General features: G+C 42.6%; 1 protein-coding gene across 1 annotated transcript; it reads right to left on the bottom strand.

The window, feature by feature from the left end:
* Positions 1 to 342: 342 nt before the first annotated feature.
* Positions 343 to 23175, bottom strand: TRMT61A (tRNA methyltransferase 61A). The gene is made up of 4 exons (XM_059474283.1): positions 23061 to 23175; positions 20111 to 20474; positions 9979 to 10245; positions 343 to 1754 (listed from the first exon to the last, which is right to left on the bottom strand). Exons 2-4 carry the CDS (start codon positions 20439 to 20441, stop codon positions 1426 to 1428), a joined length of 927 nt encoding a protein of 308 aa, XP_059330266.1. The 5' UTR covers positions 20442 to 20474; positions 23061 to 23175; the 3' UTR covers positions 343 to 1425.
* Positions 23176 to 24594: the final 1419 nt, after the last annotated feature.

The raw sequence follows: 24594 nt of genomic DNA, 5'->3' as shown, positions 1-24594 counted from the left end.
TGATTTAGCTGAACAGAATTGCTTTCTGCCTTTAATCTGCTCAACAGTTTATCTTTGCAGCCGTGATCGGTTGAGCTCTCTTTAAACCGTTATGGATTAGCGTTCTGCTGAACCACGTTAAAAGCTTAGCTTTGTTTATTTTTGTCAAGAAAGGGGGAGGATATCAGGTTACATGTTCAGGCAGCACTTTATGAATGGCTGCTTCCCTTGCCCAGCAATCAATATGCTCAGGTACATGCAAGGCCCAGCTAAATGCTTTGAGTGGCAGCACTAGTTGCTGGAATAGGAATATTTGTGAGTTTACTATTAAAAATTAAATAAGAGAAAAAGAAGGAACTTCAATAAATTTGCATTATTATTTTAATGTATAAATACAAAATGTAATCCAGCATTCAAACAGTTCCTCATACCCACCAGCTCTGTATGGAAGACCAAAGAGTAAATGATCTGAAAACTTAATTAATAAGATTGGTTGAGGATTTTACTAAGTTTGCATTATTGATGTGATTTGGAGACAGAAATCCTGCCAAAAGGAATCTTTCTGTCATTCAGCTGCAGGAAAACAATACACCATAATAGAAATAAACCACCAAACAACTGGAAACTCATCCACACCACTTACAAAGAGGTGGTCAGATAGTATTAGCCAGCTGTTCAGTTAATTTTCACAGTGGATTCATCAACTATAAAAGTGGCTGTTCTGTTAGAACATGACCGTGTGGATCCAGGTTCAAATTTCTACTACAAAATGATGAGCACAATATACCAATTTACATTAAATCCAACAATTACCACATTTCTTTGACCTCTGTGTAGTCAAAATGATTTGCAGATGCCAGCCTGGAATGGAGTGAGAGGTTGTGTTCCTGAGTGTTGCCAATAATCCCCTGGAACACTATTCCACGGAAACACTGATTCTGTGAACAGTTGTGCTGGCAACCCTGTAATCTTGGAACTTTCTTATCTAAAATGGAGGAAGTAGGCACTTGCACATTCTTCAGAGCAACACAGACACTAGAGAAGTTAAAAGAATAGCGTCCAGTGGTGCTAGGGAAAAATAAAAACATAAACCTGGGAAAGTAATTCAGAAAAAAAGGAGGAAAAAATTCAACTTATTTGTAATTTGTCTGTTGTTTGTTTTGCTTACTTATGAGAGATCTTAATTCTGCACATACCCGTGAATGGCCATTTGCTATTAATTTATCTTCTTTCTGGCAGCAAGTGGAGCACCATTCCAGAGTTTCAACATTCCCTTGATGCTGCTCTGCTTAATGCTTGTGTGCTATTTAAACAAAGCATATTCCAACCAAATCTGACTATATATGGAATTCCCTGACAAGTGAAACTTTGGATGCCATACAGAAAAGAGCCACGAAAACAGAATACACTCAAACCCCACTCCAGACTGCACAAACTGGGCAGGTACTAGAGCAGGCTCTTGGTGGCAAAGGTCAGGTACCCAGTGTGCCCAACCACCTCCCTCAGTGGCACACCACTCTTGAACTGCACAGTCCCTGGCTGCAGATTAGCACACGAGCTGCCTTGATGGGATGGGCTGCCGCTGTCAAAGCCAGGGCTGGAATTATCCTCAGCTCCTTTTCCAAGGTCAGGGATTTGCAGGCTAACTGTCCTTACGTTGTACACTCGGAGCAGAATTTCTAAGGTGTTAATCTCTGTAAAACCAGATTCTTCCAGGGCCAGGCAGGTTCTCTGAACTTGTTCAATGCAGGGGGAGAAGGAGCAGATGCGGCCACCTGCAAAAGAAGACAGGTAGTGGAAAAGAGGGCAAAAGCCAAAATGAAGCACTTTTCATCTTTTTTCAAATTCTCACAGATACCCATAGAATTACTGTTATACAGACAAAGTGGAAACATTCTTCAAGAAAATCTTCACATGGCAACTTTGTTGGTTTAAAGTGTCAGCACAAAATGAAACACCGACAACCCCACAGGATGCTTCAGACCCTTTAAAAACAACACCAGCAACTTCATTCATCTTCCACATCCCATGTTGCCCTCCACATTTGCTCACAGCAAAACTGTTAAAGTTGGTCCCTATAGAGCACAACTCTTTTGGAATCAGTCTCCACTGTTCTGGAGTGAGCACCAAAGTGCAGCTGGCACATACACAAAGCCAGAAGTCCTTCTCCACACAGTGCCCAGGCTGGAGCCCCAGCACTGCACACGCCCTGACAAAGAGGCTGTGTTTGCTGAGGACCATGGTATGCGTGCACAGAATAAAGGCAGCTCTCCAGGCCATAGATGGAGTGCTGTTAAGGCTTTACCCTTTTAGTCAACATGTCTCCTGAGCATTGAACTTTACTGGATATCACATCCAGTGCAGGCTTACAACAAAATGTTGTAAAACTCAAGGACAAGACTTTCAAGTGATAAACTAACACTTGTCTCCTTGTCTATGCACAGTTCTGATTTTTGATTCTTAATACGGGCTATTAATAGGCCCCCTACACCTTTCTAAGTGCTACAATGTCACCTTAACAGCTGAGAATAGAATGATTCAGATTTACTCTGAAAAGCCACAGCCAAATCAGATCAAAGAATTATAAGGACACTGTCTGCCATAAGGCCAGGGCATGTGCTTTCACCCAGGACACAGTGTCCCCCAAGGCAACTGCCCTTCCTGAAAAGCTTTTGTGCAGGAGGAAGGAACGCTGGGCAATGCAGCTTCAGCTATTGTTGCATTTATTACAATTAGATGAAGATGCCTGCTGGCCTGATTTACATTCCTCCCCAGTCCTCTCCTGGGCTCCAGTCAAACCTTCCAATGCCAGCCATCTAAGCAGTTAAAGAACCCGTGCAAGCCAGAGCAAAGCATCCTGCTAAAAATAGAGGCAATGCTAGGACTACATGAAGCCTGCTTTATCTCAAACTCCCCCCCTTTTTTTTTTCTTTTTCGTTTCTAAAGTCAGATCTCTAAAAAAAGAAAGCATCAGGTCTGAAAGCGTCACTGTAGCACTCCAGTTACTGTGCAGCAATGATGTGCTGGTGCTGCCTGGGGAAGAGCACTTTCCACAACCATTAATCCACCATACACTAAGCAGGATTTAATTTTAGTCCTCAAATAAAGTCTCTGCACCAAGGGGTTCTTATCATGAATCTTCAGAACAAAGTACCCTGGACAAGTAATTCCCTGGAGTGACAATTAAAACTCAAATCTAATAATCACCTGCAAAACTAATGCTGGTATGTGTCTTTATGAACCAAGTCTGTTGATGCTGATTTAATTGCACGCCCAGTCCATTAACTCCCATGAAATTAGATTTGTATATTCATCAGGATGGCCAGCACTACCAAAATGTTCCTGAATCTGACAGCTAATCTTTCCTGCCCAAAGAACTTACACACTCTGCTCTATGGTTGCAGATGTAAAACAGAAAAGCTCAGGAAAAAAATTCTGTTACATAATAAGAAAGCTAGTATGATGCACACATGTTACAAAGAAAGAATTTATATTCTTATTGTGTAGGGAACTGAACAAATGTCTGACTTAACTAAATGTCAGCTCACAATAACTCTTTGTCTGCAAAGCAAGAATCTGAGAGACCAGAGACTACTACTTCATTCAGGCTTTTTGGTTTTGAGGTTTTATATTGCAATAAAGAAAGCATAATATATTTACATTTACAGTAAGCCTGTTTTTATTTATTCTGACTGTAAGGGTCTGAAGATAGGTTTAGGCTTTTGAATTCACATGCTCTGGATTTAGAGTCAAAAACTCAAAGCCTGCACACAGCTGTTGCCATGCAAGCTGCAGAGCCACCTACGGTTCTTGTCAAGCCTTCAATTAAAGGCAGAGCACCCTTCCCCTTGCCTGGGGCCGGTCAGCTGAGCACAGCACGTCAACACCAAACTTGGTGAAGATTTATCAGGCTGCCTCCTCACAGCTGCTGGGGGAAGTAGGGTTACAGAAAACAGCCTTTCAAGCCGTTTAATAAGGAGAAAGCTCTTGCTTGCAGCAGCAAATATCCAGAAGGCAAGCACAAAAATTATTACTTTACTTCCTGCACTGCTGGAAGTTTCTCAGGTGTGAAAGATGAGAAAAGAGTGAACTTCCATCTATCTGAGACCATCCAATGGTTAATAGTTCTGTCAATTTTGTTTTCCCCTTTCATGCCTATAGTTCTCATTAATTTTATGCATTCCTCCCAAATAAATGTACCCACAAAGGGCTTAGAAGCAAACCCATCAAGCATCTGTCCTTACAGATCCTAACAAGTGGGAGAGGAGTCTCCTCTGCTTTTTCTGTACCACCAGGCAGGCCAGATCTGACTTGCAGCTACAGGCTGGAATTATGTGATTAAGCAGATATTAGGAGTGAAGATTGGAAAGCTACAGTTAGCAGAAGGCTGCAAGGCAAAAATGAAATTGCAGCTCCAGACTGCAAGAGGGTGTCTAAAATAGAAACATTTGGAAGTTTCAATTCCTGTGGTGTGTTTAGACCAGCAAAAAAGAAAGTAGAAAACCAGCACTCAGAAGGAGATGCTCATCTGTCCCAGGAGCAGAGACACTGTCATCTTGAACAGAGCAGATGCTTCTGAATTCTGCACTCTGAGGGCTGCCCTCTGTACCCAGCTGGACTAACAGCCAGGCAACACCCCTTCTGTCACAATCACCAAACAAATATAAATCTAGATTTCAGCATTCACACTTCTCAGGCTCTTGAGAGCCCTCTTGTCCTTTAGACACCAAGAGGCTTCCAGGGCTTAAAGGACTTGAATGTGCACTGCTTTGTCTTGCCCTGCCAGGGATTCCTCAGTGAATGAAGAAAAGACACGAACTCCCCCACTCTCCTCCCTGGGGCACATTGCTCTGTCTGTGGATCACAAAGGGATGGACTAGACTAGAGAGCACTGAAAACATCTGAATGGAAACTTTTTTGTACAAATTTGGTTTGTGTTCCTTCAGAACTCTCCTTTTAGGAGAGCTACCGTTCCTAAATTTGGTTAATGAGATCTGTGTGTCATCATAAATTGATATAGTAATTATGAGAGATTAATCCTGTTCACATTGGGAAGCTGTGTGAGCTTTTTGATCTCAAGAGCTGTCTAAAAATGTGTTTATTCATGTATAATGCATCTGACAAGTGCTACAGTTGAGGAGAAGAGAATAATGAGACTGTATGAAAGACTTAAGTTTTTTTCTACCTTCAGTTTTACAGGGAGTGAGTTAGTTTGAAGCATTAATGGAGAGGTTAAATGTCCTGAATCCATAGCCTGGAACAAGCCCACACAGTCCTGGCAGTCATTGTAACCACCAACAGGGTTGAGAGGACATGAAAATGGAAGTACAACTCTGACTGGAATGATTAGAAAAATGAGCTTAAGGGAAGAGGGAAGCAGAAGATTTTCATCCATACAGTACATTTCAACAGACTTTATCTAATTGGTAATTGAGGGACCCACCACTGCATCTCTACAAGAAGCCAGTGCCTCAAAAGTTGCCAGAATATTCCTGTGCAACTCTAACAAACAACTTTGTTTGTGGTTTGTCTGAGCAAGGACTAATATCTCTACCAGTTCTGCTTAGCTATTGAGTGCATTAGGTTTCAGGTGTGGAAAATCTCAGTGCTATTATTGACAAGAACTCCAGTGTGTGCTTATGATACAGAAAACAAGTCCAAGAAATGTGCTCTTATTTTTGTAGGTTATTGTATGTGTTACAAGTGTTCTGACAGGTTCTTTCATCATTTCAGTATTATTCAGATGATGCACATGAAGTGCAGCACCATTAAGTTTTAGAGAAAATGGCCAGTAATTTTTAGAATGATTCTGTGACATAAAGAATACAGCACAACATTTTTACCTCTGGCAAAAGAACACAGCTTGGGTTTGGGACTTCAATGCATTGTCATAACTGGAAGATTACATTACGAAGATCTCAAGGAACAAAAAAAAAAACCACACAGGCATTATCATTGTGTAGGGGTGAGGCAGGAGAGTCACTGAGCAGCATCACTGTGGCATTTACTCTGTGACAAAAATATTGTCTCTGCAAAAGGGGACAGAATGTCCTTTAAGTGCATGTGCTCGTGGGCGATTTGATGTAGCTTCCCTGACAAGTGAAATTAGAGGATTTGGCTGTTGGAAGAAATTAAAGGATGTTTCTTGATTCAGAAAAGAGAATTTTCTCCAAATCACTTGCCAGCTCATTAATAGGAGCTTGATGTGATTTTCTGCAAATGTGACCTTAACCTCTGCACTTGTAGGTGCATCATTCAAAAGGAATTTACTCCTGCTCATTATTGTGGGCTGGTAAAAGCATGTAACAAGGAAATTAAAGAATCAGTCGGCTCCATACTGGGGAAGAAAACCTAACAACTTTCTTTAGGGATCCTTTCATCCCAAACTACTTCCTTCAAACTGTGTCAAAGCCAGTAGCTTGGCTGGCCAGTGAGGATTTTGATGCAGGAATCTTTCTGCTTGACTCTCTACATGTGAAAGAATCACTTCAGGCAGGCCCACTGTGTGTGCAGCTGACCTACCCAGCCCTGACAGACCCAAGCTAGGGATGAATTAGGAGTCCAAGCCCTTCATGTGGTGAGGGACAGAAGCTGTGCTTCAAAGCCACACCTGGGTGGTTTAAAACTGGGATCTCCCTGGAGATCAAGAAAAATAGCCAGTGAGGCTTCCTACATGGACATGGAAGTGCAGAGCCCAAAGAGGGAGATGTTCAAAGTGAAATTTATCTGCAGAGTTCTGGGGGTAGAATTGAGAGCACCGTGTTACCTGATTCAGTTGTTTTCAAGGATCACAATTTGATAAACTCATAATTTAGGGGCTTTATGATGCTCCAGAGGGAATGGAGAATCTGAATTAAAGAGTAAAATCTTTAAAGAAAGAAAGGAAATAAAAGAGAGGTGGTTTTAATAATTTTGTGACTCAGACTGTTAAACACCATAAGGAGCAACTTAAAATATAAGAGGCTAATCCACCCTAATACATGGCTGTAATTTTCCATCCCCCTACCTGAAAATTTAAAATCTGTATGAAAATTATTGTACCAGTGGGTTTCTCCCTCATCTTGCACAGCTTTGGAAGAAATAGACAGTATTTATGAGAGTAGAGTAGGTGGGTGCAGAATTATATTCAAAGCACTACAGTACTCAGCTGAGAAATGACTGTGAGTCAAAAGTTTCAGGGCATTTAAGAACTGTAGAATATTGAGGATATTTTTGTTACCTCACAATTTTCTCATTTTCTAATTTTTAAAAGTTTAGCCTGAAGGGGTTAATGTCAACTTTGCAAAAACCACCGAGGTCAGACATGGGGAACAGCACCTATGACAACAAAAAAGCATTAATCAGCAGATGCTGCAGAAGAAAAACAGTGCAGGTCTGGCAATGAAAGGAAGTTCTGCAGTGCAGCAGTGCCTCAGAGATGCCACAAGCAGCTTTTCTGCTGGAAGAGTGACTGGTGACATCAGCACAAAAGGATGCAGCTGAGATGCAAACCTGAAGCATCACCAGAGAACAAGAACCTTCCAGTCACAAACCTCCTGTGCCATTTTATTTGTTCAGCTTTTCAGAGGCTGGCAGTGCTTTAAATGGGAGGCCAAGCTGCTCCAAGCAGTGTATTTACAGCATCCTGCAAGGCACAACGTGAGTGATAGTTGCACTCTGTAAACAGGTTCATTAACACTCAGCCTACTAGGAGTGGCAACTATTCAGGACCTTGAGCTGAAGTGGAAGAGAGAACACTGATCTGATAAGGTTTTGTAAGGCTGAGAACTCTCCCATATCATCTCAGCTGAACTCTATTGTGAGTATTGAGGTTTTAAGGAAGAGAGTAGCTAATGCTATATATAGAATTTGCTTAGTTCTCATTTAATTCAAAATACCTTAAGACTTCAGGGACTAAATTACCACTATCTGGCAGTGCAGCTGTGACATTTGCAGGGCACATCACAACAAAACCCACAGTGGGAATGCTTCAAATGTGACCCTGTCCAGATTTGAGAGAGAGGGCGTGGACAGAAAAGAGTGGAACTCATTTCCTGCAGTGATGCTTTATCACTACACCAACCCTGGAACAGTAACAGCAGAATGTGCACAGGCTGTACTGCAGAAGCTTCACTCTTTGAAAACAAAACAAAGGAGCACTATTAAATTATCTGCCTGTGGTAGGGAAAGGGAAGCAGTTACAGATAACCTTCTGCCATATTTTAGCTTTAACAGCAGTAAAAAAACCACAACAAAACTACTCCCATGACTCAGGATAAAACAGGAAAATGTCTAAGTTTTTACATTTTACTACGACAATCAATTACATTTTATATGAAAACTGGTTTTTGTTTATATGCAAAATAGCAAAATTTAAAAAATGCACCTATTGAGTCAGGTACAAAGTTGCCCAAAAGAGGAGCCTTAGATCAGTACCAGATCTCAGTCATGGGAGGCTGGTTGCAGCAAAAACTGCAGCAAGGATCAGCAACTTCCCCTTTTGAGTGGCTCATGAAGTGAATGACACCGCTTCACAAACACAAAAATGTGGGATTCTGAAGTATTATTTATATTGCCTAAGCAGATGTAACCTTGTAGCAAAGCACAGAAAAGCACAGCCAGATGGTACGGCCGGTTTGGGACTGTATTACATTTTCTAGGATTTCAAATGCTAGAGTGAGACAAGGATTCAAAACTTGGAACTGTTCAAGCAGCCCTGCTTAGTATGCTAAGCATGCACCACTTAAATAATTCAAATTGGACTGCGCAATGCAGCGCCTTCTAAGCTGGGAAGTCAGCTGAGTGTTGTGCTCACTAGATTAGATAATTTGAGCATGGGAAGGGCATTGTACAGTGCAGTGATTTTCTTCCCCCTCAGGACACACTGGAAATCTGCTACAAATTGAACTGTAACCATTGCAGGTACAGAGTGCTAACAAGGCTCACTGTGTTTATTCACTTTTTAAAGGCAGTGTGTTACGTGAGTATCACAAAGCTCTGTAGAAAATTATCAGTAGCAGCTGAGGTAGCCTAACAGCAGGGCTGGTCCTGACTCAGCAAGGCAGTGCACATTCAGTGACCTTTAAGAACAAGCTTCAATCTTGTGATTTCACAAAGACTTTGTAATTCACTTGAAGTCCAGCCTGTGACTATATATTTTAACAAAGAATTGGGCCGTGGCACATAATCAAGTTTTTTTTAAACTCATGTCCCAGCATGGACACTGTTCAGCATTCCATGCTCTCTTGATTAGAGAAGTCACTTTTGTAGATGTAAGCAATTTGGCAAAAGTTAATTCAGATCCACAAAATTGTGAACTTAATTAAAACTTATTTCAGGATAAAAGAATTATTTATTCACTGAAGTTTATTTTTCAATAGGGTAAAGAGGTATAATAAAGTGATGAAATCTGTGCAAAATCCCAACATCAGTTCTCACTTGCTGTCAGAATCCCAGAGTAACTGGCATAAGCTAGAACATCCTTTATGTTCCATTCCCACTGCATCCAACGGCAAACTTCTCACTAGCTCCAATCACAAAGATTTAGGACATAAACTGGCAAGCATATTTCAGTGTAACCACTTCATTTTTAACATTACCCTTGGGGTGCTCTGTTAAATGGGGACAAATCTGCAATGATTGATGTGAACTGAGGCTGAACACCTTTTATACAAACACCTTTCTACTGAATTGCCAAAGAAATTTGCCTTCAGCATTTATTGTTACTTCTGCTTCCCACACGCCTCAGATCTAGCAAAATGCACTTGAGAATGGTTCAAAGGAGTTTTTATAAACTGCCCATGCTAATTGTAGCAGTTCTCACAGGCCTGCAGGAAAAAAATTGTTCTTCTCCTTTCAAATCTTCCACTGTAAATTGAAGAAGCCTTTTGAAGGTTTTATAGCCTTAAAAATGCCTGGAGATTGACATTTGAGAACAGTGATCACACCAGGGAAGGGAGCACATCTAGTGTATGGCTCAAAGGCAGAGATATGCGCACAGAAAGAGAAAAATGCAGTTACCTTCAGCTTTCAATGCTGACTTGGCATGTCCTATGGCTTCCCATGGAGATGGAATATCTAGGAACACGGCATCTGCAATGCTGGAGACCCCAAAGCCGTTTTTGCAGACGTCCTGGTTGGTGACAGTGACCAGGTGCTCCACCCCGTGCTCCCGAAACTCCTCCCGCGCCTTCTCAGCCCTTTGCTGGTGGAACTCCACCGTGTACAGGTGCCCAGTGGGAGCCACTGTCCTGATGAGAGCGTGGGAGAGGGAGGCACTGCCTGTACCTGGGGAAGACAAACAACTCATGAAATTGGGCTTGTCAGGGACAAACATCAGAACTAAAGTCTTCTGCATTCATCTTCCTGCTTAGAACACTTGTTCACAACTCAAATGAACACAAACCACTTGTTCAGCTCCTGAAAGAGAACAGTCCTTCCTGCACAAGGAGGGAGGGACTAGGTGTCCTAGGAAACAGTCTTCCAGGTCCTCAAAGCATTCATTACAAAATCCTGCAAACCCAGGATCTGTCCCATCTCCCTGGAGGAGGAAACTAATGCCAAGGGTCAGCTATAGCTCTAACAACTGGCACTGGAGAACACGAGGAAGTAAATGCAACAGGAAAAATTCAGGGAAATTAACTGGAAAGGTTTTTTTTCCCAAGTGTCAGGCTCTTCTAGGGCGAAAAGAGATTAAGGCAAATTTTAATGGATTTTCAAAACCTTATACTTTACTAAACAAAGAAAATATATTGGCATGGGTTTGTGCTTGAAAATCCTTTTAATATCCATGCAAACAAATGGCCTTCAGGATATGGTTTGCTTTGCACAGATCTCTTAAGAGACATCCTCAATTCCCACTGGAATTACCCCAAACCAAGGCCTCTTGGCTCCTTGCAGCCACACTGATCAAACAGCTGTTTTCACAGGTCACTTACACACATACTCACCTACACAAGCTTAACTTAGTCTAACAAAATCTGTCACACAATTGTAGGTAACCACAACTACCACACACAAACAGGGACTGACAAGACACTCCTTGTTTTAGTTTGATAATTTAGGAAACTTACTTTAAATTATCCATTGGCATATTAAATAGATGGATGACTAATAACAAAGATTTTCACTTAAGAAAACACCCATATACCAGTTCTCATTGCAAATTAGTCACTCAAGTGGCATTTAATGGAGTAATCCCCCAAATTCAAAACCCCACAGCAAGCCTGAATTCTCTGTGTTTATTGATTCATAATCCTGTGCTTAGAACACATTTCTCCTGTAGAAATAAAATCTGTCTCTAGCTATTTTCAATGACTGTTCAGCCTGAGGAGAGTCCTTTCAGCTAGCATAAATCTTACAAAACATATAAAGGCCAGAATCTGTAGTACAGCAGCTCAGAAAAAAGTAGAAAGGAAATTAATTAGGGGGCACAGGGGCTGGTACAGCCGCTTAATTGGCGCAGTACTTTCCATAATCATGCAGGAAGTCTGAGTTCAGTGGCAGATCCCAGGTTCTTGCCCTCCAGTCACACAAGGGGAGGAACACTGCTGTGGCACGGTATTTAATCCCACAGCTCTGAAAGGGGGCACATTCAGACTGTAAACAGCGCTCAGGGCCCGCGTTGGCCAGCGCAGCACCGCTCCCCGGCAGAGAGGGGGCCCTGACCCCGGCGGGCACACGGGCATCGCCGCAGCTCAGCACGGCACAGCACAGCACAGGCAGGGATGGAGGAGCTGCAGATTTCAGCACTGGCTTCAGAGAGGTCCGGGAGAAGAGAGAAACATTTACACACTGCATTTAATAAAGTGAAAGTACAGGCAAAACAAAGAAAAACCAAAACACACCTACATGTGCACACCTACATACAGCAAAAACCATCCTGTCTCAGCACTTGAAGGATCTAAATGACAAAATGAACTTTTCCCTGGTCACAGGAGTAAAGGTAGCACAGCAGCCATGTGGTTGTGAAAACTCAATGATATATGTGCATAACAAAGAAATAGTATTCCATTGATAGGTTTTTTAATGACAAAAGCAGGGGACTATTGCTCCCAGGATGCTAAAGACTGAAATTCTGCCTTTGCATTTCATGCCAAAAGGGAGGATTACACAACTGAGGACTATTGTAAAATGAGGAAATTTAATTATTGTACCTCTCAAATGTGTAGTGCTGCACACTTTCTGCATCTCTCCCTGATAATCTGAAGGACTGAACAAGCCTGGGCTGTAAGCAGAAGAGCAAGGCAGCTTGTGCATGTATCCAGTTTCCTTGTTCATATTCTTTTACATTTTTAATCACTTTCCTTTTAAATCTGCTCTTAAAAACACCGCAGAAGATACCATTTGTCTCCTCCATAGGAAAACCCATTAATATTTTTGGCTTCTTTTCTAAAACTCTTCTTTTATTCACAAACACTCCAAGCCAAGCCCTGAACCAAAACCAAGATATTGGAAGTCACCACTTACAGGCTTATTACAGACAGAGCTTTTGTTAAACAAAGTTGCCAGGAATTATTTATTGTTGACTGGCTACCACAAACATGAGAACAATACATATGTATCACATTATAATCTATCAAATTCTATCACATTAATATTATTAATGGAAGTATTTCTGAAGATGCTGCCTGTCTTCTTCGTGACAACACTCTCAAAACTGCAGGAAACAAGATGGTTATGAATCACCCACTATTGTAAAAATCTCTCCCAGAAAATACATTCTGAACCCAGACATGTGACATGATGATGACCCTTCACTCATGTGCCCAATAGATCAGCACATTTGATGTGATCCATTAATATGAGTCTGGCATGAGTCCATACCTGCCACAAGCCCTAAAGCCCAATCAGCACTGTCTGCACATGGCAGGGGTTCAACCCTCTGGTTTTGTGATGTTGTAGAAGGGGAAATGAACGTTTATATTCACAGAATCTGAACTACAGCAGCTCAGAAACAAGTAGAAAGGAAATTAATTAGGGGTGTCCCCACAAAGGTGCAACATTCAATATTTTTGTCCTCCTGCAACCATCTCAATTTCTCTTTGTCCTTATTTCAAAATCACTACTGATAAAAAGCAAAATATGACTCAAAGAGTCTTAGGCACCAGTTTGGTCTAAGTTCTAGTTGGGTACAAGTTTCCTTGGGAAATGAAATGTATCCTAGCATGATACAGAATCAGTCAGGGCAGTAACAAAACCCGAGGAGTACTACTGCAGACATAGCAGAATGTTACCAAACCAGAAATAGCATTCCTGAATTACCTGTATACAAATTACCTGAACCAGAAAACTGGATACTCAAAAATTAACATTTTGTATCAGAAGAGGCAAGATCAGAACTGGAAGAACTCCAGTGGATTTTCTTTCTCACAGAGGTACAGTGAAATGTCTGTGTTGCTATGTTCCTGATATGACCTAGAAAGCAGAAGGTAAGACTATAACAATTATAATTTTTACACCAGGATGCTCCCTTTCTGACAGCCTGCACAATAAATAGCCTTAGAAAATGGTTGCTCTCTACCACAGGACAATGCCCACTTGACTACCATGTTTTAATCATGAATGGACTCTACAGAAGAGAAGTAAAACAACAATTCAAACTGTACTGAAGACAACCTTAGCAGCACAGCTGCTGCTTTAGAGCTCATTTAGGTGAGCACTTATGTCATTGCTAATTTTCACTTGCAAAATGTGATGCTCTTTTACATTGACTGTTCTGTGATCTCAAACATCTTAGTCAAAGAGCAGACATCTGCATTGCAGGCATTTAATGAGACACTGCAGGGGCCCCAATATGCCACACTCAAAGCTCAACATCTGAGGAGGCAGCAGTGTGCAGGGGATCAGCATAGAGTGAACCAGGAATGGGCTCCACTTCAGTCCAGAGGCAGGAATTAAGCCCCTGTGTTACACCCATGATTTAGGGGCTAATGGCCCTGCACACTGATGCAGTGCTCTTTCCTTCTTCTTGGGCTCAAGCACATGACATTCTCCTTCTCTGATACATATAAGGTCCAGGGGAGTGTTTTTGCCCCTCTCCTAAAATATGCAGCTTTAGGATTTCAGTCCTAGCAAGTGGACATCTGTATAAAACACTCTAGCTCAGCACCTACTGATAGCTCCTTCTGATTTGCAGACAAGCCAGTATTGATCAGATGAACTTCTCAACTGCCCTGACCTCCAGCAGATCTTCTCACTCTCTGCCTATTCAAGTGTGAGGTTTTCCACAGAGAAGCTTCCACACACCTCAGCCATCTTGAAACAATGACCATGTTAAAATAACTTCTCACCTTCTCAAAAGTTGAAGTGGACAATATCTGAGCTGCTCAAAACTAAAGCATGTTATTTCAGCACAGAATGCTGCCAAGACTGTCACCACAGCATCACAGCACTTAACTGATATAAGATACAAAGTCAAAGTACTTTTTACACTGTTTTCTGTTTCCTTATTGCAAACGATATTTGTCTAATCTCCTGGAATCCTACCCATGCCATAAATATAAGTGACCTGATTCTGTGCTCCACTACATTTTCTCTTTGCAGGTTACTGCTTGGCTTGTCTTCCCTAGAAGTTTCTCATCGTGGTGCTTCTTTTTAAAAAAGGGCTACAAATTGTCATTTAGGATTTATAGATGTGTACAGCTGTGTGTAAGCAAAAGCATTTTGGAATAAAGCTGAATAAGCTCTTAAGTGCATAAAAAGGTTCATATTGCTTGGAAACAGGAAAAAAAAGAAAAGTATGCAAAGTGTCATTTAATACTGGGTCTCTAAAATACCTCATAACATTTTAGGAGAGCTTAAGCTTCTGATGCATAATTTGGCTACCTAAGATATTCAGAAATCTGTAAATAAAACAAAACAATGACAGTGTTGTTCTATTTGTCTCCTAGCTACACCACTTAGTCCTAGCAAATAGTAAGATAGGTCATGAATCAGCCATGAGAACGGAAGGAGCCTCAAAACCAGGGGAAAATTAATCTTGAGACGGAGCTAACAACTCCACAGCTAAAATCTGTCAAGAAACAGAAAGACTGAACAGAAAGACTGCTCACTCTACATGACAAGTTTGTGTAATGACTTATAATGAATACATGAAAAGACATTAGGCATTTGATGGAAATTAACCCAAATATCTTCCTGGGAAGATAGTCAAGGGTCCAAATCATGGTAACAGAGGTAAGACACAGGAGTAGCAGGGACAGAGAGAAGGAAGAGGGGGAGGGAGAGAATTTCACGGAGTTGAACTGATGGATGAATGAGAAAATACCTAATGAAAAATGTTCACTTTGCAGTCAAGAAGTTCCCCTGACAGAAAATTAGCTTATCTGCCTGTGTGTCATGGACACCATGCTGAAGCAGGCATTTGAATTTTAGGCAACAGGCTGGAGGTCAGAGAGGGCCACTGCTCACTGACCAGACTGAGGAGCTGAGAGAAGGAGAGTAGGGAGATTTTCAAGACTGGCACTGCCTAAAAAGAATATGAAGAATTATTTTTTTCTTTAGAGATTCAAGTGAAGAGACAAATTTTCCTTATAGATTCAGAAGTCTGATTTTTTTAGGAAGGAATCTTCTACAGAATGGACATAATATGGTTAACAACAGGGTTAGGTTCAGAGAGGCATGAGAAGTGTACTTGGTGGTCAGGTGAAATTACAAGATCAAAGTGAGTCCAGAAAGTCTGGAAACAAACACTTTAGGGTATGAAGAGCATTCCTCATCAGCTAATGACAGCCACAAGTCTGAATACACTACAGTGGTGCCTCATGTGGTCAGAGATTTGGTTCATAGAATCATCACAGACTCACAGAATGGTTTGGGATTAACAATGTTTAAAGATTCTTTAGTTCCAACCCACCTGTCTGGGGCAGGGACACCTTTCCACTAGACCAGGTTGCTTAAAACCCATCCAGTCTGGGCTTCAGCACCTCCAGGGATGGGGCATCCACAGCTTTTGTGGGCACTCTGTGCCAGGGCTTCAGCACCTTCACAGTAATGGGTTTCCTCCTAATTCACCTTTCAGTTTAAACCTATTACCCCTTGTCCTATCACCCAGTGCCCTTGTAAAATTCCCTCTCCCAGCTCTCCTGCAGCTCCTTTAGGTACTGGAAGGTGCTTTAAGATCTCCCTGGAGCCTTTTCTTCACCAGGCTGCACAAGTCCAGCCTGTCTGCATAGGGAAAGTGCTCCAGCCCCCTGCTCATCCTCATGGCCTCCTCTGGACTTGCTCCAATAGATGCCCATCTTTTCTGCTGCCCCTCTGTTGGGGCCCCAGCACCAGTTCAGTGCTTTGGTGTGGCAAGAGAATGTTGTGGTTTATGACATTTGTACTGATGAGGCTCTCCTAATACTTCAAGAGGTGCTGTACAAGGATCGGGTTTTCTAATTCTTCTCCCACTCTAACCCGAACAGCTGCTAAGAGGTAGATAAGGGAGACATTATAAAACACAGACATAATTAGTTTGGGCACATTCCAGAATCAAATTAACTTTGATCTGTACTTTACACCAAAAACAGAGCTGCAAACAATTTAGATGTACTTATGACACAAAAATAATGAAGACAGGAGCAGCATTTGTCAAAAAGTCTATAAGCACTTCAGAAGAGTCATAAGCATACAGCTGACTTACTGGGACTCCACAATAAACTCTTAATCATTTATTAAGTATTCATTAATCATTAAGTCCTCATTAATTTTTTATGGGTGTACTCTTTAACAAAATCTATACCCAGGCTGTGAGTCTGAAAATTTCATAATTGTTTTTGAGAAGCACTAGGGTAAGGCTGGGTGGCAGCTCCTATTACTCCTTCTCTGAGAAACCATGAGAAGCCAGAACTGCTCTCAGCCTTCAGAAATCCAGTCCCTCAGCTCAGAAACCCATTGCTGCGCACCAATGAACAGGGTTTAGCAATTTTTAATTTGGGATTTAGCTAAAGGGAAACAAAAAATCCAATTAACGTTTTTGCTCACGTGAGTCTGATTTTGTGAATGCTGAAGGATCACTGGGATGGTGGTTAAAGTACTTCTGACTAAATTATGTTTTGTCTAAATACTACACTCCATCAAAGCCAAAATATTTCTGAGATTTATCAGATTAAATGAGATTTCACATGCTGTACTATTAAGACAGGCACTCTTTTACATCTCACCATGGAGTGAGAACAGTAAGAAGCCTTGATGTGTGGGGGCTGGAAAGAAAAGGATTTTGCTTGGAAAAATATTTGAAAGGTTTCATATTTGATTCCAGTATAGTATTAAAAATAAACGTGAACCCCTCAAAATCAGCTGTCAAATGGAATTATCCTACAGAGAGCCTAGCCTGGGAAGTTGATTTGGAGAGTGGGGTGAGACAGAAGGGAAAGATTTAGCCTTTTCCTTTATCTAGGCATTGCTGCACATGCAATAAACACAAATGGGATAATTAGAGTTACCTGACAACAATGAAACTTTCATACTATTGGGCCACTCATAACAGATATTTAAGCAACTATTTTGAGTATCATAATTTTGGAAAGATAGGGCTGTTAAAAACTCTATCCAAGTGTGGAATTTGTTAGAGCAGGGACCAATATTTTAAAAAGATCTTAGCTGTAGTAGCAGTGCTAACAGTTTTAAAACTCAACATACCTTTATAAATTAGAAATTAGCAGAAGACAGAAAAAGGATCATATTCCCACACCTCTGTCATGAAACATCAGGTAGATGCAGAGTCTCCTTATGGCCTCCTCAACAGAGCATGCCTGGGTCACTTTAATTATGCATGTGCTGCTGACAAGCTTGCTCTTTATGTGTTTACTGAAGATGATTAAACATAGTAAAAACAATATTAATATATGTTTGTATCTTTTAGGACAAATACTGACTAATCAATTTAAACTATATAATTAAAGCAACATAAAATTAATCCTTCTGGTTATTCTACTCCATTTTTATAATCACATGCAGAAGATCATTTATATTCACAGCATTTCAACATGACACAGAGGGTATTTCCTCTTACTTTTTCAATCATTTCTTCTCACAGCTGGGGAGACCAATTCAACATTCTGCTAGCTCACAATGGCTAAATACAGGACACACCTCTACAGCTGAGTTACTAAGTCCAGAGGAAAAGAGCCCAGCATGCTGTACAGAGCCTGCCTTGCCAGTTCATACAGCAACTGTATATCTAAGTTCAAATAATAAAAAATACAGACCTCTGTGCTAATTAATGCTTAAAATACACCTTAACTTGGCACCAGCAGGAAGCAGATTCAAGTTTTACTATACCAGATTTCCTGTCTTGTTTCTACTCATCACCATTGGGCTGGTTCTGTCTAGCCCACACAAGGCTGATATAGAGCTAATGATTTTGGATCACCAAACACCATAGAATTTAGGATGGCACCAAAGCAGGCTACATCCCCACAAAGCAGGCACTATATCAGGCTACATCACCACAAAACAGGCTCCAGTTGTCAATACCTGTCAAGTTTTTTATTCACAGTAAATCTGCAGTAAGGTCTCCTGCTTCAAGGTCAGTCAGATGGATTTATTATAGTACTATTTCTTCTTTCCTTTCTTTGTGAAGAGTGAACCTTGCTAGCAATACAAGCATAACTATAGCTGTAAAAGTGTTCACTTTGCCTGGAAAGTTGCAATACAATGTCAGTACAAGCATTAAAATGAACCTGGGGACAGTTTCCCCTTAGCAAAAATGGTTGATTTGTGGCTATGACTTTTGACTCACAACATTTTTGGAAATCATCAAGTGTTTCCATTTCTTAGATGTTTAGATAAGCAAGAGATTAAACATTTTTATCCTCTCTAGGCACCTTTGACATTATTGAAAATATTTTATATCCAGCTCTGTACATTTGACTAGTCTGAGTGAGCCAGGACATGGAGCAATTCCAATCTCTTCCCCCTGCCCCCCAAATAATTTTCTGTTTACTTTTCCCATCCTGTCTAAACATAGCAGGGAGAGGAAGAGCTGATGAATACAGAAACTTCCCATGACAAAACTAAAACCATCTGATCATCCTGCAAACCAAATCACAAACTCACAGGACCCAGCTATTTTCACAGTATCAGAGGCTTCTGCACAGGGCTGTGCCTGCTTCAAGAGCTGCTGTACAGCAAGCAGCTAAACACACTGCCTGGTTCCCAACTGGGTGCAGAGATAAGTGCTGTCTCAGTTGTGTTGGAAAGTGGTCATTATGCCTGAAAAGCTGCCCAAAATTATGCATGAGTGGGAACAGGAAATGGTGAATGTAAGAAAGCACAGTGCATCACAGCCCTATCATGCTGATCCTTTGCCATATCTATGCTTGAGAGGGAGGTGTATGAAACTGCTTCAAAAATGCTCCAACAGCCAGAAAAAACAAGGACAAACTACCTCAGCTGCTATTTCTCCAAACTACAGAGATTTTCTCAAATGAAGCAAGCCTCATACTGCCTGTAGTAATAAAGTTAGGAAGACATTATTATAAACTCTATGTAACTAAGATAACATTTATGTCAATATTCACTCCTTACTACCAAATCAAGCAAAATCATGCAAGCTGTAATAAATTAAAGCAAGTTTAGAAATAAAACACAGCCCTGTGATGAACACATCATCGATTGTATTTAATCAGTGATTTTGCATGAGGTTGTGGTGCTACAAGTAGATTACACTTGGAAAAAGAAGAATGAAATTTATGTACTTACATGGTAGCACATATAAATACTGCCAATTTATCTTATTAGTTCTACACCCTATCACCAGAATCTGTTTCACCAGTTTATCTCAACTACATCCTCTGAAACTGCAAATTCAAAGTCTGAATCTTGATTTAAATCATGTATTTACAAACATTTTTAAGTACTTAATGACAGTTTTAGAAAAGGGAAAAGAAAATGTTTACATATTTGTTCCAAGATGAATTACCCAAACACATGCTCAGAGCTATACCCACATAAATGAGGCTGCATGCTGAGGTAGCACCAATTTTTCAAGAACCAGTTGATAACATGTGCACATGACATAGCATTCTTCAACATGTGGGCAGGGAAAATGTATCACAGTGGGAAGAAAGTGCAACTTTTTGCAAAATATAAAGAAAACCCTGTTTTTTTCATGAAAGTGTTGGTGTTAGTTCTTAATAAAGGATTTCAACATAGTAATTATTACCTGATTCACATACTATGGAGCCTGGCTTCAGTTCCAACATCATGGTGATGATGGAGATGTCAGTGGAATACAGAATCTGTGTCCTGTGCGGGAGATTCATGGTCCACAGTTCTGGAGTTGGATGAAGAATGAACACCCATCCTCCTTTACTGCAGGTCACTTTGGAGCCATATTTCTTGCCTATGAGGTCTGTGGAGTGCCTGATGACCCCATACTTAGTCTGTGTTACAGAGCCATGCTGCACCTTCACAGGAAACATGGACTCGTGGCCCAGGAACACAATAGCCGTGTCACCATCCTTTATCGTATCTCCATATTCCACAAAACTCATGGTCACAACCTTGTGTTGGCTGATGATTGTCACCTAGAGAAGAATAAATATGTCAGGAGAGTTCCACAGGACCACAGTGGAGCTGAACCTACAGGCATAAAACCAAGTGATTTTATTTTCTCCAATACAGAACAAAACCACAGTGTGCAGATAAGATGCTACAAGAGAGCTCCAGGCAGTTCAGGGAGCTGCTCTCCACTGTACTCTTGATCCAATTACAATCAATGGAAGGATCCCACAGATTTGAAAATAACAAGTATTTTTCTTGGTTTATGGTACATTTTAAAGAAAAATCAGGAAATACATTGTAATTTACTCAGCCTGCTCCAAAATGCTACCGCAGGTTAGTACCAATTTCAGCACCCTGTTCAATTACAGTTCCTGAGCACTCAGAGCATGTTATTAAGTTTAACTTCTATTCCCATCTTCTTGCTTATTGTTTGATGATTTACAACATAAAGACATTCTGCTACTTGCCTGGACCTCAATCACCAGCTATTAGGACCACTAACAAAAGTGTACTTGAAAGTTTTCCAAATGAACGTTTAGAGATAGGCTAAGGACATTAATTTATGCATAAACTTGACTAACTACATGGAAAAAGAATATTGTGGCCTTTAATTTGCCATTGGGGGTGCAAAGTAATTGTCTGGGAAGTGATCTCTGCTCCAGCTAAATGTAAACAACCACTTGCAAGCTAATGCCAACAGTTGAATCACTTCAGCCCCATGGTCTCAGAGCTGTTTTAGAGAATTACAATTAAATTTTGATGGCTTTGAGAAGACAATCTAGAAATCAGAAGGTGGCTTACAATGAAACCTGATATTGCCTTTCAGATAAAGCAGCTAACTGTCTGAGCTGCAGGTTGATCAATTCATGCAAGAATTGCTTAATGAAGTAACAGGGATACTAAAGTTAGAAATTAAAGCCTATGACAGAAGGGTTTGAAAGTCAGATTTTGGTACACCATACCTGGCAGAATCAAAAGCAGTGTTACTTTTACTTTCAGAACAATTACTGAATTCATGTACTTTTGTGTTGAATGTTTAAGAGTTTGGTCCTGCTTCATCATTTCAATTAAAAACATTCAGTTCTCAAAGTGTAATCTGGTGTCTGTAGTCTGGTTCCTGTGTGTAGCTCAATTCACTGTTAAGCAGCTAGATTTATAATTTTTCCACTGCAGTCACTGAGGTTGATGTGCTTGTGGCTGAAACTTCCAAAGCTTATGACATGCTTATTGCATAAGGTGTTCAGATGCCAAGGCAGAGGAGGCTTGTCTGGACATCTGGTGAAATAGTAACAAGAGCATCCCATGAATTCAGAAATGTATAGACAAAGGACTTTGTGAGATAGAACAAATGCCGTCTTTTATAGCCTGCACCCTATGATTATGTTCATGTCTTAATCTTTCATAAATGATACTCAGAGTTCTCATTCCAGATACTTTTAATGCAGTGCAGTTTTCAGCTCTCACAAGCGTCATCTGAAAGGACCTCGAACGGAATCCATTTCTTTCACAGTATTTACTGCAGTTACACCCATGTGCAAAAGAATCCTGTAGCAAGCCTGCAGGAACACTGAGCGAATTCCTCTCCCTTTGATTACACCAACCAGCTGGTTCCCAGCTCCCTTGCCTTCCTTTGAGCCACTACACTTACCACAGCTAATAGTCACAGCAGTGAATCACAGAATCTTTAAGGCTGGAAGAGACCTTTAAGATCATCAAGTCCAGCAAGTCCATATCAGTGCAAGCTGACATCCCAAGTGACACCGCATCCCTTAGGCCTCACCCGCTACATTATATTCATACATTTGGGGTATAATTGGTGTCTGTGAGGAATTTTGGAAGTTTCTTTGCCTTGCCCCCTTGTCAAGGAGCACAGTGAGCTACCACCACTTCCAGTATTCTCCATTGCCTGGCAGTGCAGAGGCTCCCGCACTGTTACATTTTCCCCCGGGCAGCACTCAGGGGATTGCTGCAGCACCGCTCTCGCCACACGGTGTGGGAGCAATGGCGGTGGAGGGACGGCAGTGGGGGGAAACCGAGGCGGTGCCCCCCGACACGGGGTCAGGACTTCTCTCTGGGTTTGCCATGGCTGCAGCGACCTAAACCCAACGCGCCAGGGGATCCCTCGCAGCCTCACAAATAAAACCACTAACATGATTCTGTGTTCCCTTCAATCACAACGCAGGCACACATCTCTCTTCCCTGAGCAGCTCCCACAGGGACCTGGCAGGCTGCCCCTGCCCTCTCCTGAAGCCGGGCTGCTTGGCGGGGAACCTCCGGCAGGCACGGCCCCCTCGCTGCCCAGGCGCACGCAGGCTGGGGAGCCGCTCCGTGCCCCCGCTCAGAGGCGACCCCGATACCAGGGCTGCCCTCAGCCCCTTCCGTATCCCGAGGGCGGTAATGCGGCTCCTACACCCCAGCAGCGCATCGGACCCGGGAACCCCAGCTGCGGGCAGGTGAGAAGCACGGGCTGGGCAGGGAAGGGGTGAGAGCCGGCGTTCGCCTGCGGGAGAGCAGCGTTAACCCGTAACGGCCCCGGGGGCAGGAACGCCCTGGCCCCAGCGCCCCGCGTCCCCGCGGGGATGGTTCTCCCCGTGCCCCGAGCCCTTTACCTCCCCAAGCCCGGCCCGGCCCGGCTCTCCTCACACGCGGAGCCGCCCGGCGCCTTCTTCCGCCTCGGTCGCAGGCTGCTGACGCTCCCACTGCCTCCGCCCCCGCCAGCCCTGCCTGGAGCCGGGAGTCGCCGCCGCTTGAGCCGGGCGCAATCAGACCTCGTTCCTGGAGCCCTGCTGAGTTGCCTGTTTCTCTCAGCCCGTGATGCCCGCGGCTCCTTCAAGGCACCCGCTCCCCTGAGCCCGTCATGCCCACAGCGCCATCGAAGCATCCATCCCCCTGAGCACACCCGTGCCCTGAGCCCCTTCGAGGCGCCTGTCCCCCGCAGTGCCCTGCTGACCGCCCCCGCCCGTCCCCTCAGCGCTCCTTGCTGGGTCCTGCGGAGTGGGGAGGGTCACTGACCACCCTGAGCAGCCCCCTGGCACCCCATGGGTGCTCCTACCTCGGGAGCTGCCCTGTCAGTGAAAGTGACGGGTCCCAGTGGGTCACTGGGAACAGCAGCAATGGGGACTGAGAGCCCCAGTGGGAACTTGGCGTTGAACGTGTGGGGTCTCTCAAGGGCCACCGCCAGCAGGGCTGAAGCCCCTTCCCCAGGGAATGGCTTTGCCATTGGCACACCTGGGCCTTGCCTCCATGGCCCCCAGGCAGACAGCTTCCAGAAAGTTCTGCGTGCCCTTCCCCCAGGGCAGCCTCAGGAAAAGGCAGCTCAAGGCCAACCAAGCTCTTCACAGGGGTTTCATAAGGCTGCAGGAGAAACCACACTGTGGGCTCAGAAGCAGCAGAATTGTTATCTAACCCCCTAACAGCATGGTACTAACTCCTACTTCTGTCTCGTGTTTAGGATGGAAGTGATGTGGAGAGCCCTGCCTGCCCTGTGGTACGGGGGCTGCAGTCAGGAGGCAAGGAGGAGCAAAGGAGGAGAATGTTGCCTCATTCTCTGCTCACAACAAGCCCAGGCCACCTGGCATGGGAGCGGTATGGGCATAGCAGGGAGCGTGTGAATCACCTTGGACGTGCTGCAGGTAGTGTTCCCAGCTAAATCAGATAACGCTCTGTACTGTGGTGCATTCACCAGTAACCTGTAATACACAATAATGGAGAAAAAGTCATCCTTTCACAATCACAAACCCAGTAACGGAGAGCTGTTTAGATGATGATCTGTGATTTTTTTAAATTAATGTGGTTACACTACGAATAAGGGAATTTTTTCCCATTACCTTCAGTGAGAACATATTTTTTGTTATGGTGTTGACCTGCCCATAGCATAATTGCAGGAGTCTTTGTTAGTTATGAAACTCTTCTCCATCTAATCTAAACATAATGTATGCAGTTTCAGAGGTTTCTTAAACTGCAAACTCCTACTCAGCTGTTTTTCTGACTGGCAATCATGGCTCTGCTGTGCCTTTATATTTGCACCCACTTTGTTTAATTTTCTGTCATTTTTAGTGTCATTGGTTATATTTGTCATTGTTTATGTTCTCATGTCCTTTCTTTCCCATGATGGGCTGCTGTTCAGATCACTGTGGGCCTGAC

The sequence above is a fragment of the Ammospiza nelsoni genome, chromosome 6 (assembly GCF_027579445.1).
Source record: "Ammospiza nelsoni isolate bAmmNel1 chromosome 6, bAmmNel1.pri, whole genome shotgun sequence".
Classification (NCBI taxonomy): Eukaryota; Metazoa; Chordata; class Aves; order Passeriformes; family Passerellidae; genus Ammospiza; species Ammospiza nelsoni.
The sequence above is the reverse complement of the archived record's forward strand: the minus strand, read 5'-3'. Positions and strand labels throughout refer to the sequence as shown.

Coding starts and splice junctions, on each gene's coding strand:
- TRMT61A (XM_059474283.1), bottom strand. CDS start 20,441: ATGAGTTTTGTGGAATATGGAGATACGATAAAGGATGGTGACACGGCT. Junction 10,246..20,110: donor CTCCATAGTATGTGAATCAG/GTAATAATTACT, acceptor TGTCTTCCCCAG/GTACAGGCAGTGCCTCCCTC. Junction 1,755..9,978: donor GTCAGCATTGAAAGCTGAAG/GTAACTGCATTT, acceptor CTTCTTTTGCAG/GTGGCCGCATCTGCTCCTTC.